The sequence below is a fragment of the Panthera tigris genome, chromosome B3 (genome assembly GCF_018350195.1).
Source record: "Panthera tigris isolate Pti1 chromosome B3, P.tigris_Pti1_mat1.1, whole genome shotgun sequence".
Lineage (NCBI taxonomy): Eukaryota > Metazoa > Chordata > Mammalia > Carnivora > Felidae > Panthera > Panthera tigris.
The window spans coordinates 37668499-37685091 of NC_056665.1; the positions used below are offsets into that span (position 1 = coordinate 37668499).

Here is a 16593-nt window from a genome sequence, read left to right on the forward strand (position 1 = left end):
GCAAAACTGATATGCACTAGAAGGCCTGATTGTGGCTATCAATATTTAAAGACACTCATTTTTAGGTGTCACTTCTGCGTGTTTAAGACTATTCCCCCCAAATGACTAAGGCTTTGTATACAAAATGTGAAAACAACTGGTTCAAACATGAAAAATTTGGTCAACCAACCATAGTTGCCTCAATAACCTCCAGAAACTGCTTTGATTTTCAGGCTGGACTGGCTCATTTTTTTTTTCACTGAATTGACCAAACTGACTGTGGAAATTGGTATCATGTTGAGACAACCCATGTTGCCACCCATAACCGCCTCATGCAAGAAACTGTATCTTGACTCATGCTGCATCAATTAGCCATTAAACAATCCACACAAACAGCGTCAAGCTGAAGCTTGCTAATAAAGCTCGGAGCCCACAGGAGCATGGGCTTTCTGCGGCTCTTCACAAAAGCCCCCACCGCCCACAGCCCAGCCCCCGCTCCCAACACAATCAGGGGTCAGAGGGGGGAGGCTACCCTCCGTCAGGATATGGCTGGGTGACGAAGGGGCTGCTCAAAATAGATAAATAAGAGCGCTTTCACTAAACTACAGTTGGAGTTACCCAAGGAGCTTTGTACAGGGATCTACACGTCGATATCCTGGTAAGATTAGCTCCAAAGAAAACCTTGGCTTTGTCGATGCTACCACATGTTTTCTCTTGTCAGAAAAGGAAAGTCACGCAAATTGAGGATTCCCTTCTTGCTGTGATCTATTCATATCAAGGGCTGATGGTATTCTACTTCTGTTCCCTTTTGGACTCCATTTTGTTTGATGCTTAAAATATTTAATTTGCTCCGTGCTTTCCCGGGTAAGCCTCACTGGACGCTTCTAGAAATAGGCACGGGACAATTCTTAAAGGAACATGAGCTCAGTTTTAAAATGTGGCATGTGGCTCTGTGGTGGGATGACAATGAAAGCAGAAATAAACTTCCCTGAAACTTTTCCCTCTATAAAGCAATTACACGGTTTTGCCTGCATGCCAGGAAGCCGCTCTCAGTTTACCAGGAGCCAGAGGACACATTAGCAGGTCTCCCCTCCTGGTAACCTCTCCTAGCACTGTGGCAGGGTGCTGCGGCAAAAGCCTCTTACATTATGTTTCATTGTCTCATGAAAAGACAACAACTAATATATTTACCTCGTTATTTCTTGGGGACTACATTCTAATGAATGAGAACAGCAGGTACAATTAGATATAGACTATGCTGACAGTCTGCATTACAAATTCATCTGTGCACAACAGGGACACACATAAGAGAAAACCACAATGCAATATAAAAGTTATTCTAATCACTCCATCATGTAATAAAGGGTAGGTCATCCAAATATTCTTGTAAAGCCTTAAATAAAATTAAGCAGCATAATTAGCTGCGCAAAACGACAGTTATCATCTAGAGTCTCATGATTCAGTTCAGAAAGGAGGCAACAAACCTGGTTTTCTCCTTCACTTACGAGAAAGGCAAAAGACAAACAGCTGATACAAGGCTGATACCAACAGCAAAATGGCTTCTGCCTTCCCTCAATCTTTTCACAGTAAGTAAAGGAGGCTCCCTTCCAGCAAAGTGGATTTTTTTTTAATGTTTATTTATTTTTGAGAGACAGAGAGAGAGAGAGGGAGAGAGAGAGGGGCTGAGCATGAGTGGGGGAAGGGCAGAGAGAGAGAGGGAGACATAACATGTGATGCAGGCGCCAGGCTCTGAGCTGTTAGCACAGAGCCTGAAGCAGGGCTTGAACCCATGAGCCTTGAGATCATGACCTGAGCCGAAGTTGGACGCTTAACTGACTGAGCCACCCAGGTGCCCCCCAACATATATTTTAGATTCCTACCTGGCAATATGTACATATTCAGGTCAGTGTGTGGGAAACACCAGGTGTGGAGGAACAAGTTCCTGGGAGTCAGAAGGGACATATATTCTGCCCCAGCCCTGGAAGAACCTACTTGTCCAAGTCTAAGACACCACAAATTGTTAAGACTCCTACTAACTATGAAGGCTTCTCAGTGAAAAAGGAAAATTACATTAAATGCATAAATAAAAGGTAAGATGCATTTTCATTGCAGATTTGGAGCAGCATGTCTATAAGATCAACTCTGGTAAACTGTTCAAAAGAAATAAAAATTCCAACAGCTAATACTTCTTTGGCACTTGCTGTATGCCCAGCACTGAGTTAAATGCATTATCGTCATACGCATTATTAACTCATTTAGTTCTCATTATAACTGATGAGATAAATATCATTAGCCCCAATATATAGATGAGTAAATTGAGGCTCAAATTAATGAAATTACTTGCCCAAGGCCACACAATTAGAGTCTCCAATCCTAAGTCTTAAGCCTTAACAAACTGCACTATATTTACAAGATCAACCTCATCTGAATGTATAGGTTGGCCTATTATTCCAGCTTTGGCACTGAAGAGCTGACCGATCTTCAGAGGTTTTATTTCAGTCTTTTCCACTTCTTACAGAAAAGTAGATTAGGAGGAAAGTTTGGGGAAGTTTCTAACTATTCTCTCACATAACCTCTTGCTGTTTTCCTCGTGAAGCAGTTATTTGAACCATACAATAGCTGTTATGTCCCAGACATAAGGCTATGACCTCTTTGAGGAACTGACCCAAGGTCACGTAGCAAAGTTGAATGAAGAGGCAGAAGCAGAATTTAAACCCGGGTCTGACCCTAAAACTAGAGCTCTTCCGTTAGACCACCAACTACTGATTGCCCTTTTTATGGCTAAATTATTTACCCTTATGGAGCCTCAGTTTCCTCATCTAAAAATAGGGATACAATGATACTTTTCTTGCAAGGTTATCATGAAGCCTGAATGAAATAACGTACACAAAGGATCTAATACAGTAGTGTATGGAAGGCATTCAATGAATGATAACAATTACTGTTGCATGCAGTCTAGAGGAAACTTAATACTCCAACAGCAAAATAATGGATTTTATTTCCATGGTGCTGATCACTTCAAACTATGTCTTGGAGCAAAGAACAGACGTGAAGAGGTCTTCTAACTGCTAAACATTCTGGCAGAATGTTCTATCTTAGGACAAATCTCTTACTTTAATAATAGAAAGGGCAACAAAGGATAACTTTCAATGAAATCCCATAAAACTGTAGTATAATTTTTTCTCTTAGAAAAAATTCTAGGAGAAAAACATTATTCCCAGAAAGACATGATTCAATTCATTCATCTAATAAACATGCACTGGCACACAATCAGTATCATAAATTAACTGTGGCCTCCAACCTCTAACCAAAGAAAGGACCATGACACAGGTGTTCTCCTTCTCCCTCTGATAAGCACCTAAACTTCATGGTCTGCCTAGGAGACAAAGTGATGATCAGAGCTGAGGGGCTTGGTGAACCAAACATTCATCAAAACCACATACAGAGTACCCTGCTGGGTGGTTGGACAGGGCTCACTGTAAAACCGAGGGGCTCACGTTAGGGTACTATAAAAACCTGTGAGTCAAAACACACAATGATCACATAATCTACTTTAAACCCCAATCCTCCAGCAAGGGAGAAGGATTTTAGGGGAGGTGACAGGGCATAACGACCCTCTCCCACTTGTTTTCCTTCCCTGTGTGCCACATATCTCTTCTCTCTCCTCTAAGGCTTCCAAAGATACTCATTTCAGAATGGGAGGGCAAGGTGGCCTGCATGATTTCCCTGGGTTCTTCATCTTTTTTGATATGTCCTAAAAGGAATGACTATGCTATGATAAATCCTATCACAGATGTAGAGGAGAAAGAAAAACTAAGCCCTCTCAGATTAAGTAGACTACCCAAAAGGCAACTACAATTTTTTTTAAATTAAGCTTTTTATTTTGAGAAAATTATAAACTCACATGCAGTTCAAGACATAATAGAGACATCCTGTATTCCCTCTGTCCATGGTAACATCTTGTAAAACTACACTACAATATCATAAACAGGGTATTGACACTGATAGAGTCAAGATAGACAACGTGCCCAACACCACACCCTTTTACAGCCACACCCACTTCCCTCTGGCTCCCGAACCCTCTCATTAGCTCCTGGAAACCACTAATCTACTCTCCATTTCTATAATTTTGTCGCTTAAAAAATATGAAAATAGAATCATATAGTATGCAATATTTTGTGCCTGGCTTTTTTTCACTCAGCATAATTCTATGGAAAGTCATCCAGGTTATATATACCAACAGCTCAGTCCTTCTCATTGCTGAGTAATATTATACAGTATAAATGTACCACAGGTTGTTTCATTATTCACTCACTACAGGACACATGTGTTGTTTCCAGTTTTGGGCTACTGTGAACAAAGCTGCTATCAACATTTGTGTACAGGTTTTTGTGTGAACCCAAGTCTTCATTTCTTTGGGACAAAGAGTCCCAAAAGGACTCGGGAGTGCAAATGCTGGGTTGTATGTAGTTGCATGCTTAAATTTTTAAGACATGCCAAACTGTTTTCCCCTGGGCTATATCACTTTATATTCCTGTCAGCAATTTAAATTTTCTACACTTTGGTAGGTATGTAGTAATATTTCGTTGCGGTTTTAATTTGGCTAATGATGCTGAACATCCTTTCATGTGCTTATCTGCCATTTGTATATCCTCTGCAGTGGAATGTCTCTTCATGTCTTTTTACTGTTGAGTTTTCAGAGTTCTTTATATATTCTAGACACATACTCTTTTATAAGAACACTTTTAAGTAATGCCATATGGGGTTTCTTGTCTTTTGAAGATCGTTACCACAAATACAGAAATCCCCAGCGATTACTGGAGGCAAGGAGAATGAATGACCAACGTGGGGAAGGAGGCTGAATTTCTAGAAGCGTTCATTCGTGTGGATAGTAAGAGCTGGAGAAAAACCAACAACCCACAGTCGTTAAACTAGTTTGTTTACCTCAGTTAATGGGCTAAGTCTGTTTTTTTTTTTTTCAAGAACACAAATGTTTGTGAGTTATGATCTACTACAGCACTGGCATGTGATTGATATTTACGTTTAAAGGACAGTATTCACAGGATTGAAAAACAGGAGCCACGGCAACTGTGCTTCCATCACTAGCACTTGCTTAACATAAATGCCCCTTCCAGACACATTTGACTGAAACAGTCACAGAGCTCAGGGCAAGAGCCCCCACACCTCAGTTCTCTCATTCTCTCATGTTGCAACATAAAACCAATGGAAGGACGATTCCTTTCTAAATGACTTGGGATGCCCAAACACTGACCAACTCTTAAAACCAAAACCAAAACCAAAACCAAAACCAAAACCAAAACCAAAACCAAAACCAAAACAAAAACTGTGCCTGCTCCTCCTGATGGCAAAAATATGGCTTAGATTAAAAACTCACTATAACCTATGGGTAAGCACACAATGAGTTACATCTCTACTAAAGAGGTTGTTACGAAAATTCTGTGCACATTTTTCATAAGTTACTTAAAATTAACCAGGTTCATTTTCTATTGAAGGCAATGCTTTCCAACAGTCCTTTCCCTAATCACTTTTTCCAGCAAATGATCATTCCCTAATTAGTTTTTGCCAAAATCCCAACTTTTGATAGACACTAAGGTATTGTTTTAACACTGCCACTATGACAACAAAATTTATTTCCTGAGGGATTCAAAGGTCTTACTTCTATCATCCATTCCTCTTCTCTTGTTTAATAAACATAATAAAACAATTTTGGAACATAATACAAATACTACTGTAGCACTTTTTAAATCTTAAAATTTATACTGATCTCATTTAATAGGCATTCACAAATATATACAGCATTTACCTGCCTACACTCTTGGATTATCAGCCTGCAGTTCTCTTCCACGTTCCTTCCTTAAAAAAGAATGCCCTTGCACGAGACCTTCTTGTACCTTTTTTGGCAAGTTCCTATGGATCTACGATTATTTCAAAATAAAAAGATTTAAAAAAATGCCCTTGCTTTCCATCCAAGTTGTGTATCAACATGTTCTTTTTATAATTCTTTGTTAATGAAAATACTTTATTTCAGTATACTTTATAGTGTAAAAACCCTTTCCCCTTAAAGACGTCTTTTGATTTTACTACACAAGTCTGGTTTAGAAAGCAACCATTGTCTTAGCTATGCCACATGTGTTAATTTTCAATTATTTGTTTGCATTTCAGTCTCTTATCTTCATTTCTAAAGTATTTCATATTTCCTAGAATTCCCCACTTTGAAGGAACACAAAACAGTTTATACATATCAAGCACTTCAGGCAGTATCTGGTACAGAGTAATGCTTAATAAATATTCATTATTATATACTATCACTACTACTATTGTTATTTTCATAGCATAATCTACTCTTGGGGAATTACCAATCTTTTTCTTTCTTGTCCCATACACCTCTCTGATTTGCCTTGTTCCCTTACCTTGCTAGCATGTCATACTTCCGTCTTTCCTGGATTGCAGAATCCAAGATCCTAGTGCTTGAAGGAACTTGAGTGATCACCTAGCAATCCCCTCAACGTATATATGAGGAAACTGAGGCACAGAGAGGAGAGACCTGCCTTTATAGGGTCACACAATGAGGCAGTCAATCAGTGTGACCGAATTGAAAATTCAAACAAAGCTTTTTACTCCTTCCTAGAAATTAAGCTTTTTACATTTTTTTTATGTTTATTTATTTTTGAGACAGAGAGAAACAGCACGGGTGGGGTAGGGGCAGAGAGAGAGGGAGACACAGAATCCGAAGCAGGCTCCAGGCTCCGAGCTGTCAGCACAGAGCCCGACACGGGGCTCGAACCCACCAACTGCGAGATCATGACCTGTGCCGAAGTCGAACGCTCAACCGACTGAGCCACCCAGGCGCCCCTAGAAATTAAGCTTTTTAAATTGTCCAAGTCAGGCCAAGTCAGTGCTGCACCCTGTAGTTCTTTATTAACATCCAAGGGAACAAAATGGCTGAACTAACGAAAGGAAATTTTGTCCAATTTCCGGATGCTCTCAATTGCTGGCCAATGACAGCAGGAACTTTTACATTTCTCTCTCTCTTTCTGACATTGCAAATGTCCTTTAAATCATGAGGGATTTTTTTTGCCCAACTTACTGATTTGCTAAACCATACCTAGGTAGGATTGTTCAAGAATGATGAGGTATGGTAATAATGACAGAACCCCCAAGACCCTTTGAAAGAAAGGTTTGTCTTTTTCATAGGGGAAACTTCTTTCTCAAGTAGCTTCTACCACACTGCTAAGAAGAGACTTCCTTCTTTCTCTCTTTTTTTTCTTTACAGCCTGAGATACTATGGTAAAATTCACTCTTTCTGGGCATATAGGTCTATGTGTTCTAACAAATGCTACAGTTGTGTAACCACCAGCGAAATCAAGATATAGAGCATTTCTAACACTCCCCCAAATTCCCTCATAGCTTTATAGTCAACCCATGCGCTACCCCTTGGCAACCACCTATGCATTTTCTATCCACATAGTTTTGCCTTTTCCAAAATGTCATATAAGTGGACTACACAACAGGCAGCCGATTGAGCCTGGCTTCTTTCACTCAGCAGAAAGTATGTGACACCCATCCATGTTGCTGCATATATCAGTAGTTTGTTCCCTCTAATTACTGACTGGTATCCCACTGTCCGGATTAACTACAGCTTGTTTGTTCATTCACCGTCTAGAAGTCATCTGAACTGTTTCCAGTTTGGGGGGTCATGAATAAAAGCCACCAGGAGTGGGGCTGCTGGCTCATGTTGCAGGAGAGCGCCAAGCCGCTTCCCATTTCGTAGTTCCACTGGCAACGCAGGAGAGTTTCAGCTGCTGCTGTATTCTTGTCAGCACTTATATTATCAGTTTTTTTCTTTAATTTTAATGAAGGGCTCCCTTTTAGAAAAAAGTAGCAGGAAACATTTTTTAGCACTCCGAACAACCACTGAAACTTCAAGCAACCTTTCTTGACTCCTTTCTTTCTCTTAACACCGACAAGCAATCTGTTGGGAAATTCTGTCGATTCCACCCTTAGAATATATCCAGAATCTGACCACTTCTACCCATCTTCACAACTGTCTCCCTGGTCTAAGCCCCTGTGACCCACCTGGATTATGCAACTGTTCCTAACGGCTGCTTCTGCCCTCGGCCGCAGACACAATGGCTTCCTCGCTGTTCTGTGAACACTCCAGACACATCCCACCCGGTGTCTTCTGCTCTAACTTCCTCCATCAACCTACTTGACTAGCTCCTCTCCTCCTTCAAGCCTCTGCTGCTGTCTCATCTTCTCTATGAGGCCTACCTGGTCAACACTGCAACCTACGCTTGGCCTGCCCCAAGCCTGATCTCCTTTTTCTTTTCTCCATGTTAGTAACCACCTTCTAACACTCTGTATTTTTTCTTACATTTATTTTTCATGGATTCTTTCCCAAGCCTGCCCCATCCCTGCTAGAATGCGTTCCACAAGTATAGAAATCTTTCATTTTTTATATAGATGTATTCCAAGTACTTAGAGCAGTGCCTGGAGCATAGTAGGTATTAAATAAATAGTTGCTAGATGAACGAACTAACAACATGACTTTGGCATCTGAGGTAGCACCAATTGGAAGACCTGTGTGAGGCCAGATTTATCAAAAGTAAAGACAGGGGTAGAAGAGAACATTTCTAACATGCACGCTGGAAACACAAGACTTAGTGTCTCCAAATAAAAATCTGTTCACATAGCATTTGCCTTCAGAATAACATTAAAAAATTAAAAAATATATAAGTAATATAAAAAATATTAAAAAGCTCTCCTACTAGAGAAAATAGTTCATATATACAAAAAATGTCTTGGGACATCAACAACCTAGGTTTTTTTTCTTTCTATAAACTTCCCCATCTGTATAAGATTGCCCCAGCCTGATTGCCAATTTTATTTTCTTAATCTAAGCTCTATTCTCATTACCCTTCCGTTTCTATTTTTTATCCTCAGGGAAAGAGAGAGCAGTTACTGCCAGGGCATTCTCACATCTTCCAAAGAAATGGCATAGGTGTTAATCTTGTATTTATGTTTGATGTGGGTAATGATGGCTATGACTGGAGCTGCAGCTTTATTAATATGCAGGGCTCTCACCTCATTAGTGGCGATGTATGTTTTGAAGTTAAGCTGCAATGTTTGCTGTAATGTCAAATCTGGTCTACCAGACTTTCTCACTGTTCATTTTCTTTGTTTTTACCCAGTCAGTACACGTTATGCTTATGGGACTCACACATGTGCTATTTAATAAAGACAATTTTCCACAGTAGTTAATCTTGGTGGAACTTTCAAGCATTTTTAATAATTATGTCCTCATGTGATATCACATGTCTATCTTAGAGAAAAGATTTTCATAATGTTTGACCTGGTAATACAAAGAATAATAAACTCTATTCCTGGCTCGATCTGGAAGTGGTACATGCTTACTAACTTAAAGTGATTAATTCATAGTTATTATATAATAAAAACTTGCATTCATTATCAGGCTTTCATAGTTTATGAAGTACTTTCACATATATCTCAACCAAATCTTTCAAAGAACAAAATAAATAAAACTTTATTGAATATAATACTTGATAATCCATTATGAACAGAAACTGTTATACTTCAATTCTTAAAGAAAATTTCCAGTTGACATAATACACACAAAGAAACTAACCTGTACCAGACTAACAAGCCTCATGGGGTGGGTGGTCTGTCACTGCCGCTGCTCAGGTGTCCTTCCCTTCTACAGTCCTCACTGCCTATGCACTGCAGAGAAGACTCTTAATGTTCACCAGCTTGTCTGGACGTCATTAACTGGGTTTTACTCATTCCAAAAGATACTATACATGTATGTGAGTGTGTGTGTGTGTGTGTGTGTGTGTGTGTATACACATATATATGTATGTGTGTGTGTGTCTGTGTATATATATATGTGTATATATATATATATGTATCTATATCTATATCTATATCTATATCTATATCTATATCTATATCTATATCTATATCTATATATTTTTTTAAGCTAAAACTCCAGGACCACAGTATTCCAAGGAAGCTATTTAAATGTGAGATATCGTTTTTTGCCTTTTTTCTCATTAGGTAACTGAATAAATCTCTATTTCTTAATCTTTTAAAGTCTGTGTTCACAAGTACAAGACCCTGGCTCTAGGGGCAGCATTTGTGGGGAAGAAAATGACGATGGGAAGTGAACACAGGTATTTAGATCAAGACAAAGAAGAAAGAAACTCAGATGGCTCATGAGTGTTTCTCGGTACCCTCTTGTTTTCATTCTGTTCTCAAAGTCCCTGTACCCACCCCCACCCCCCGCAGAAGGACCACCGCCTTTGATTTGACAATGTGACACATATTCAGCTAGAATTCCCATCATCATTCATTTAGAGAAAGCAAAAATGAATATATGGGCTTTTAAGAAGGTACAGCAATGAGCTTATACAGCAAAAGTGTATAAACAAGTATATTACCTATTTAATTGCCTTAGTTGAACTTAGAAGCTCTGATCTTTAATTGCCTGATTGAACTGATCTAAAAGCTATAATTTTTTAATCAGGGAGAAAATTAAATAGCTTTCTGGTAAATAAAAAGGCATCTTTAATCTTATTTTTATGGAATCCAAGTTATTAAATATGGACAAAACCTGTAAAATATTAAGTTAACGACTCAATCTAGAGTAAATTTCTCATTACAATGCTTCACAAAAGTCTTCAGGGACACCTGGCTTCGTCCACTCTTCAATAAAAACACATGCTTTTAATCCAGAAGGTAAAAGTTTTCACGAATAACTAGGAAACTCAAAAGCAAAGTGTATAGAGATATTTAATGAGGTATATTACCACCGCATCTTATTTCTTTAGCTGAGTACCCATAATTACTGGGGAATAACTGTTCATCTGCACTGTAATTCATTAGTCTTTCCATCTAGACAGATGCAGATGCACATTCACTCCCTGGTGTTTATTTACGACTGAAATCCCTTGGGAGGGTTTCTTGGCCTATTACCAGTGCCCCCACTCAGCCCCTCACAGTATTGTCTTCCCTTAACTAGTAGCATTTTACAGTGGGTTACACCGTAGGAAGGGAGCTAGCCAGCAAAGACTGAAAAGAAAAGTTCAGGATTCCTTTTTGAAATCTTTATATCCTCCATCAGGAAAACCACCAAGATCACCTAGGTATGTGAAGCAATCTCTTAAGGAACAGGGTTTGATGATATCTGAAACATGAATAAGAGGAAGGGATGCAATTGTATAGAAAGTGAAGGTTTTGCATTAAGTGATCAAAGAAGCTTTTCTTTGCTCAAGCTGCATCCGGAGCTGGGAAGAACCGACCGGCCTCTGAGAGGCTGTGGTCAACCACACTTGCCAAAGTGATCACAGATGGTTGTTCTGGGAATCTGACAGACACCTTAGACTTCACTTTTAGATCCCAGGCATAATCTTTCAAAGAAAAATTCAATTATTTTTCCAAAACAAAGGGTGAAATTAAAACCAATCATTGCAAAGAAGAAAAACCAACGATGACTGCAGAATAACCAAACAGTATTTCCCTATCCACTATATATAGTTCTTAGTGCCACAATGAACGCTCCTAGAGAAAGTTATGACTAGGGAGAATTCACTATAAGCCAGAAGTATGCTGTATGCCTACAGTGTAGGATGATCCTAAGGATCACTTTAATAGTAACATTTGCATTTCCATGGCAAGGTCCTTTTAATGAAGGTTTTGCTATGGAGAATTGATGACTTCCTTTACTTCCTTTGTCAAATGGATAGCAGATGTCCATAAAGATCAATACAATGACAAGAACTGACCACTGTGTTAACTTCTATTAAAATGGCCATAACCACATGGGTTAATGAGTATAGGGAACAGAAGCAATACAGGTCATGTGATGTTAAATACCATTCTCTCTTAACCTTGGAGCTGAAAATGCTCCATTTCTTTTTTCTCACCCACCAGATGTGTTCACATGATGATTTCTTCCCAGGAAAAGTAACACTGACACAACTCAGCTCACTCTCCCTACATCTATCTACATTTTGTACCAACTACACCCTAGAGATAGACTGGACTGGCTTTAAGGGAAAATTTGGATCATGATTCCATTTAATCTGCATAAACACCTTCAAGAACTGCAAGTTTTGCTTGTCAAAATTTACACACCCTCTTCAAGAGGGGACGAGGGATTTAGGAAGAAATCTGAAATCACTAGGATAGTAAAACTGCCACAACAAAAAACAACCCTTAGTGACAGATGTGATAGCACAATTGGAGGCATCAGTTGTTTACTCACTCTCAAAGCTTATACCTTTTTAAAAAAAAAGTCCCTTTAATCACATGTAATGTGTATGCTGGTGCATTCCCCAAATGTGCATAAAGCAAGGCTGAGCAGATGTGTAAAACTAAACAGGACTGTTAGTAACATGAGGCCCGGAAGTGGCTTTGCTACAGTCTGTTTCTCACTTAATAATTTGCTCCAAATGAATTCAGACATTTTGGAAATGTTGGAAAACACAACGGGAACTTGTTTTTGCAGCATTCATTTAATTGATCATTCTTCTCAAGTGTTCTGTCAATAGACCCAGAGACTAATTTCTGATGCATTCACCAACTCCTTGTTTAAAGTTTCCCTTTCAAGGTATGTGAAGCCATCTCTTAAGGAACTGTGTATGATGATATCCAAAATGTTAATAAGGGGAAGGGATGCAATTGTACAGAAAGTGAAGGTTTTGCATTAACTAGAGTTAAGATTAAAAATAAGATCCTGTCATTTTCAAATACTATGTTATGAAATACCTTTACGTGTTTGGTAAACATCTACAAAAATATCAAGTTTATAATCTAAATCAGAGTAGTTGAAGGAGAAGATAAGAAAAACATTTAGAAAGCAGCCATCTTTTGATTACCAAATATATCAGCTGGCTTAAATAGCAGATCATGTATTTTAAAATGAAGGTATCCTGGAGTGGTCCGCACTCAATGTCAAATTAAGTTAGAGCTCGTAAGCTCAGTACATACCTCTATGTAAAATCTTTAAACTCCACAAATAGGTAAGGCCTTTAACAACCTAAATTTAAGAAAGAGAAACAGTACAATGATGATTTTTATCAGGAACTTTCCATATTTAAACATACAATCATATCAACCATAACTCTTCCTTTAAAACTCTAAAAACCAATAAACATTTATTGAACATCTCCCATTTCTGTGCCAGGTTCTTGGAGGATGCCAAATGTATAAGCTACAGGTTTCTTCTCTAATGGGCTTTCAATGTTCTGAAGATAAGGCATGATTAATGAAAAAAATAAGTGTATGTGCATGGAAAATGACCTAGAAGTACATCTACTAAGTTCTCAGTGGTGGAATGGATGGGGGAAAAAAAGGACAGGAAAAAGGGACAAAGATTTTCATTTTTTTTTTTTCTATACTTTTATACACAGAATTTTTTAAAAAGTCATGACATTTAAGGGGTGCCTGGGTGGCTCAGTTGGTTAAGCGTCCAACTCTTGGTTTCGGCTCAGGTCACGATCTCATGGTTCATGGGTTCAAGCCCCACATCAGGCTTCGTGCTAACAGCATGGAGCCTGCTGGGATTCTCTCTTTCCCTCTCTCTCTCCCTCTCTCTCTCTCTCTCTCTCTCTCTCTGCTTCTCCTCTGCTCTGTCTCTCAAAATAAATAAACTAAAAAAAAAAAAAAAAGTCATGACATTTAAGACCAAGGAAAGATATTTTTAAAAAGTTGACTAATGAAAGCAATCTCTGTCAGTAATCAGGATTGCTTTTCCTGTCAGTATTCAGGAAGGCTTTACTAAAGTTCTGGGCCCTAAGAAACAGATTCAACTGATGTGATGAAAAGAGAAGAAAGTGTTCAGGCCAGGATAAAAATATACAACCAAAGTGTTGGGGCCATGTACTCTTCCAAAAAATCAAGGTCAGGAAAACAAAGAAACACTGAGACTACTCCAGTTAACAGAGACCAGAGACATGACAACTAAATGCAGTATATAATCCTAGACTGGATGCTGGACGAGAAATTTTTTTCTTTTGTTCTATAATGGGTATTACTGGACAACTGTCAAAATCTAAGTCAGGACTGTTGATTATATAACAGTATTGTACCATTGCTAATTTCCTGATTTTGATCAGTATACAGCAAGGATGTGAGAGAATACCCTTATTCTCAAGAAATATACACCTTAAGTATTTACGGGTAAAGGGTCATGACGTCTGCAACTTACTCTCAAATGTTACAGGGAAAAAAATACATACATACACACATGTATATGTATATGTATATATACACACATACACACACACATATACATATATATATACATACAGTAAAACCTTAGATTGTGAGTAACTTGTCCTATGAATGTTCCACAAGACAAGCAAACATTTCTAATAAATTTTAACTCGATAAACGAGCGATGTCTTGCAATATGAGTAGTATCTGACACCGAACATCACATGATCACGACTGAGCCAAAGGCTCTCACTCTCTCCCACTGCAGGATCGTGGGTGATCGTCTCCCATGCTCAGATGCTCAGTCTCAGGCCACAGTGTTTGGCAGAAGTCAGTGATTTTTCAGAACATTGGAAGGTGCCCACAACTGGCACTTGTGTATTTTTGGTCATTTCAAAGCACCTATGGACAGTCCTTTGCTTTTCCATACAAGAGTAAGTTTAGGGATGCTTTGCTTCATTCTAGGTCAGGCTGCCTGCAGATATAGACCCTTTCCTCTGCTGTTTTATTGCCAGTTACACTAAATACAGTATCTGACAAGAGTTTTTTAACAGTGTACCTTAGTCAACATCTGTGAGAGCATATACAATGGCCCCCATGCAGAAAAAGATTCCATTGAGCCAATTGATAGCAGTGATTCCATTAGTGATAGTGAAAGTTGTCCTGCACAATAACCCTCCTCTCTCTTGTCTTCCTCATACCAGCCACGAAGGTTTTCAAAGGTACGTGCAGGTTAATTTGTTTATTTTTCTTTATATTTTGTATTTTCTTTAACATTTTGTATTACATTATAGTATTATAATCATTCTCTTTTTAATATAATTTTCTAATGCTTATTTAGTTTTTACAGAGAGAGAGAGACAGAGAGTGAGTGGGGGTGGGGCAGAGAGAGAGGGAGACACAGAATCTAAAGTGGGCTCCAGGCTCTGAGCTGGACACTTAACCAACTGTGAGGCACCCAGGTGCCCCTTGTAACCATTCTTATACGAATATTTTGGGGTTGTAGAACAAATCATCTGAGTTTACATTATTTCTTATGGGGAAATTCACTTTGATATACAAGTGCTTTGGATTACAAGCATGTTTCCAGAATGAATTACGCTCTCAAACCAAGGGGTGTGTGTGTGTGTGTGTGTGGTTGTGCGTATTTTTTTTTTTTTTAATTTTTTTTTTCAACGTTTTTTATTTATTTTTGGGACAGAGAGAGACAGAGCATGAACGGGGGAGGGGCAGAGAGAGAGGGAGACACAGAATCAGAAACAGGCTCCAGGCTCCGAGCCATCAGCCCAGAGCCTGACGCGGGGCTCGAACTCACAGACCGCGAGATCGTGACCTGGCTGAAGTCGGACGCTTAACCGACTGCGCCACCCAGGCGCCCCGATTGTGCGTATTTTTAAAACCAAACGTAGTTAACTGTTGACAACTGGGAAATCTGGAGGAAGCATCTTACAACTTTTCTGTAAGTTTAAAATAGTTTAAAAAAAAGTTTCTAAAAAAATGTTTTAAATGATATTAGGGTAGGAAAGAACAAAGTATATCAAGATGATCAGCCTCACAAGCCAGTCTGGCAGGTGCAAGTGTAGACTCACATAGAAAATACTGAAAGGGCAGGACAAGATAATAAAGTGAGAAAATAAAAACATTCACATTAGATTGGATTTTTGATTGAACAGCCTGTGTTAAGAATAGTCAAATAAGATTCTGAAAAAAAAAATGTTTCTAAGACCCTAAGTATGTGGGTTACAAGTTCTACCTTCTATGTGGGAAGTTTAATCACTAATCTTTTGTAAAAATATTTATATAGAAATTGTTGTAAAAGGGGAAGCACATGTTTTTATTCACACCGACTGACCCTGTATGCAGATGAGCGTGAATTTAACAATTTCAAGGTTGACTATTCAAAATTACGTATCAGATACAATGCATGAACCACTATCACTCAAAATTTACTCAAGAATTTAAAAGTACTCATCATATTAGAACATTTTAGGTGAGTCAGGAGTATAAGAACAAGGAAATCTACCATTATGAGGAGTAACTGAGTGATTTATGTATTTTTGAAAATGATGAAAAGAAGCCTAGAGCTAAATACACAAGGATTTTAGTTGATCAAGAAAGACTATGAGCAATTCTAAAAACAGAAATGCACAGGAAGAAACCCAATTTCTAAATACTAAAGATCTAGAAGAAGGTAAAATCTACATCAATTAAGGCTGAGCAGAAATTAACATATTTTCATTGTTTTCTTAGACAGGGATGTACTCCTGAAAGATTTGCTAGCAAGGTATGATTATTTCCATGATAAGTTTGTCTGTTTTAAGAGAACAGAATATATATTTATAGCAAATCATTTCTTCC

At 38.5% G+C, this 16593-nt stretch overlaps 1 protein-coding gene across 16 annotated transcripts in view; it reads right to left on the minus strand.

Moving 5' to 3' along the window:
* MAP2K5 (mitogen-activated protein kinase kinase 5) overlaps positions 1–16593 on the minus strand; it is a 271419-nt gene that overhangs the window by 131184 nt on the left and 123642 nt on the right. For all 16 annotated transcript variants that reach the window (XM_042988550.1, XM_007084542.2, XM_042988549.1 and 13 more), the window contains exon 13: positions 13009–13057. In XM_042988550.1, the coding sequence (XP_042844484.1) occupies positions 13009–13057 (49 nt within the window). The remainder of the gene's footprint in view (positions 1–13008; positions 13058–16593) is intronic.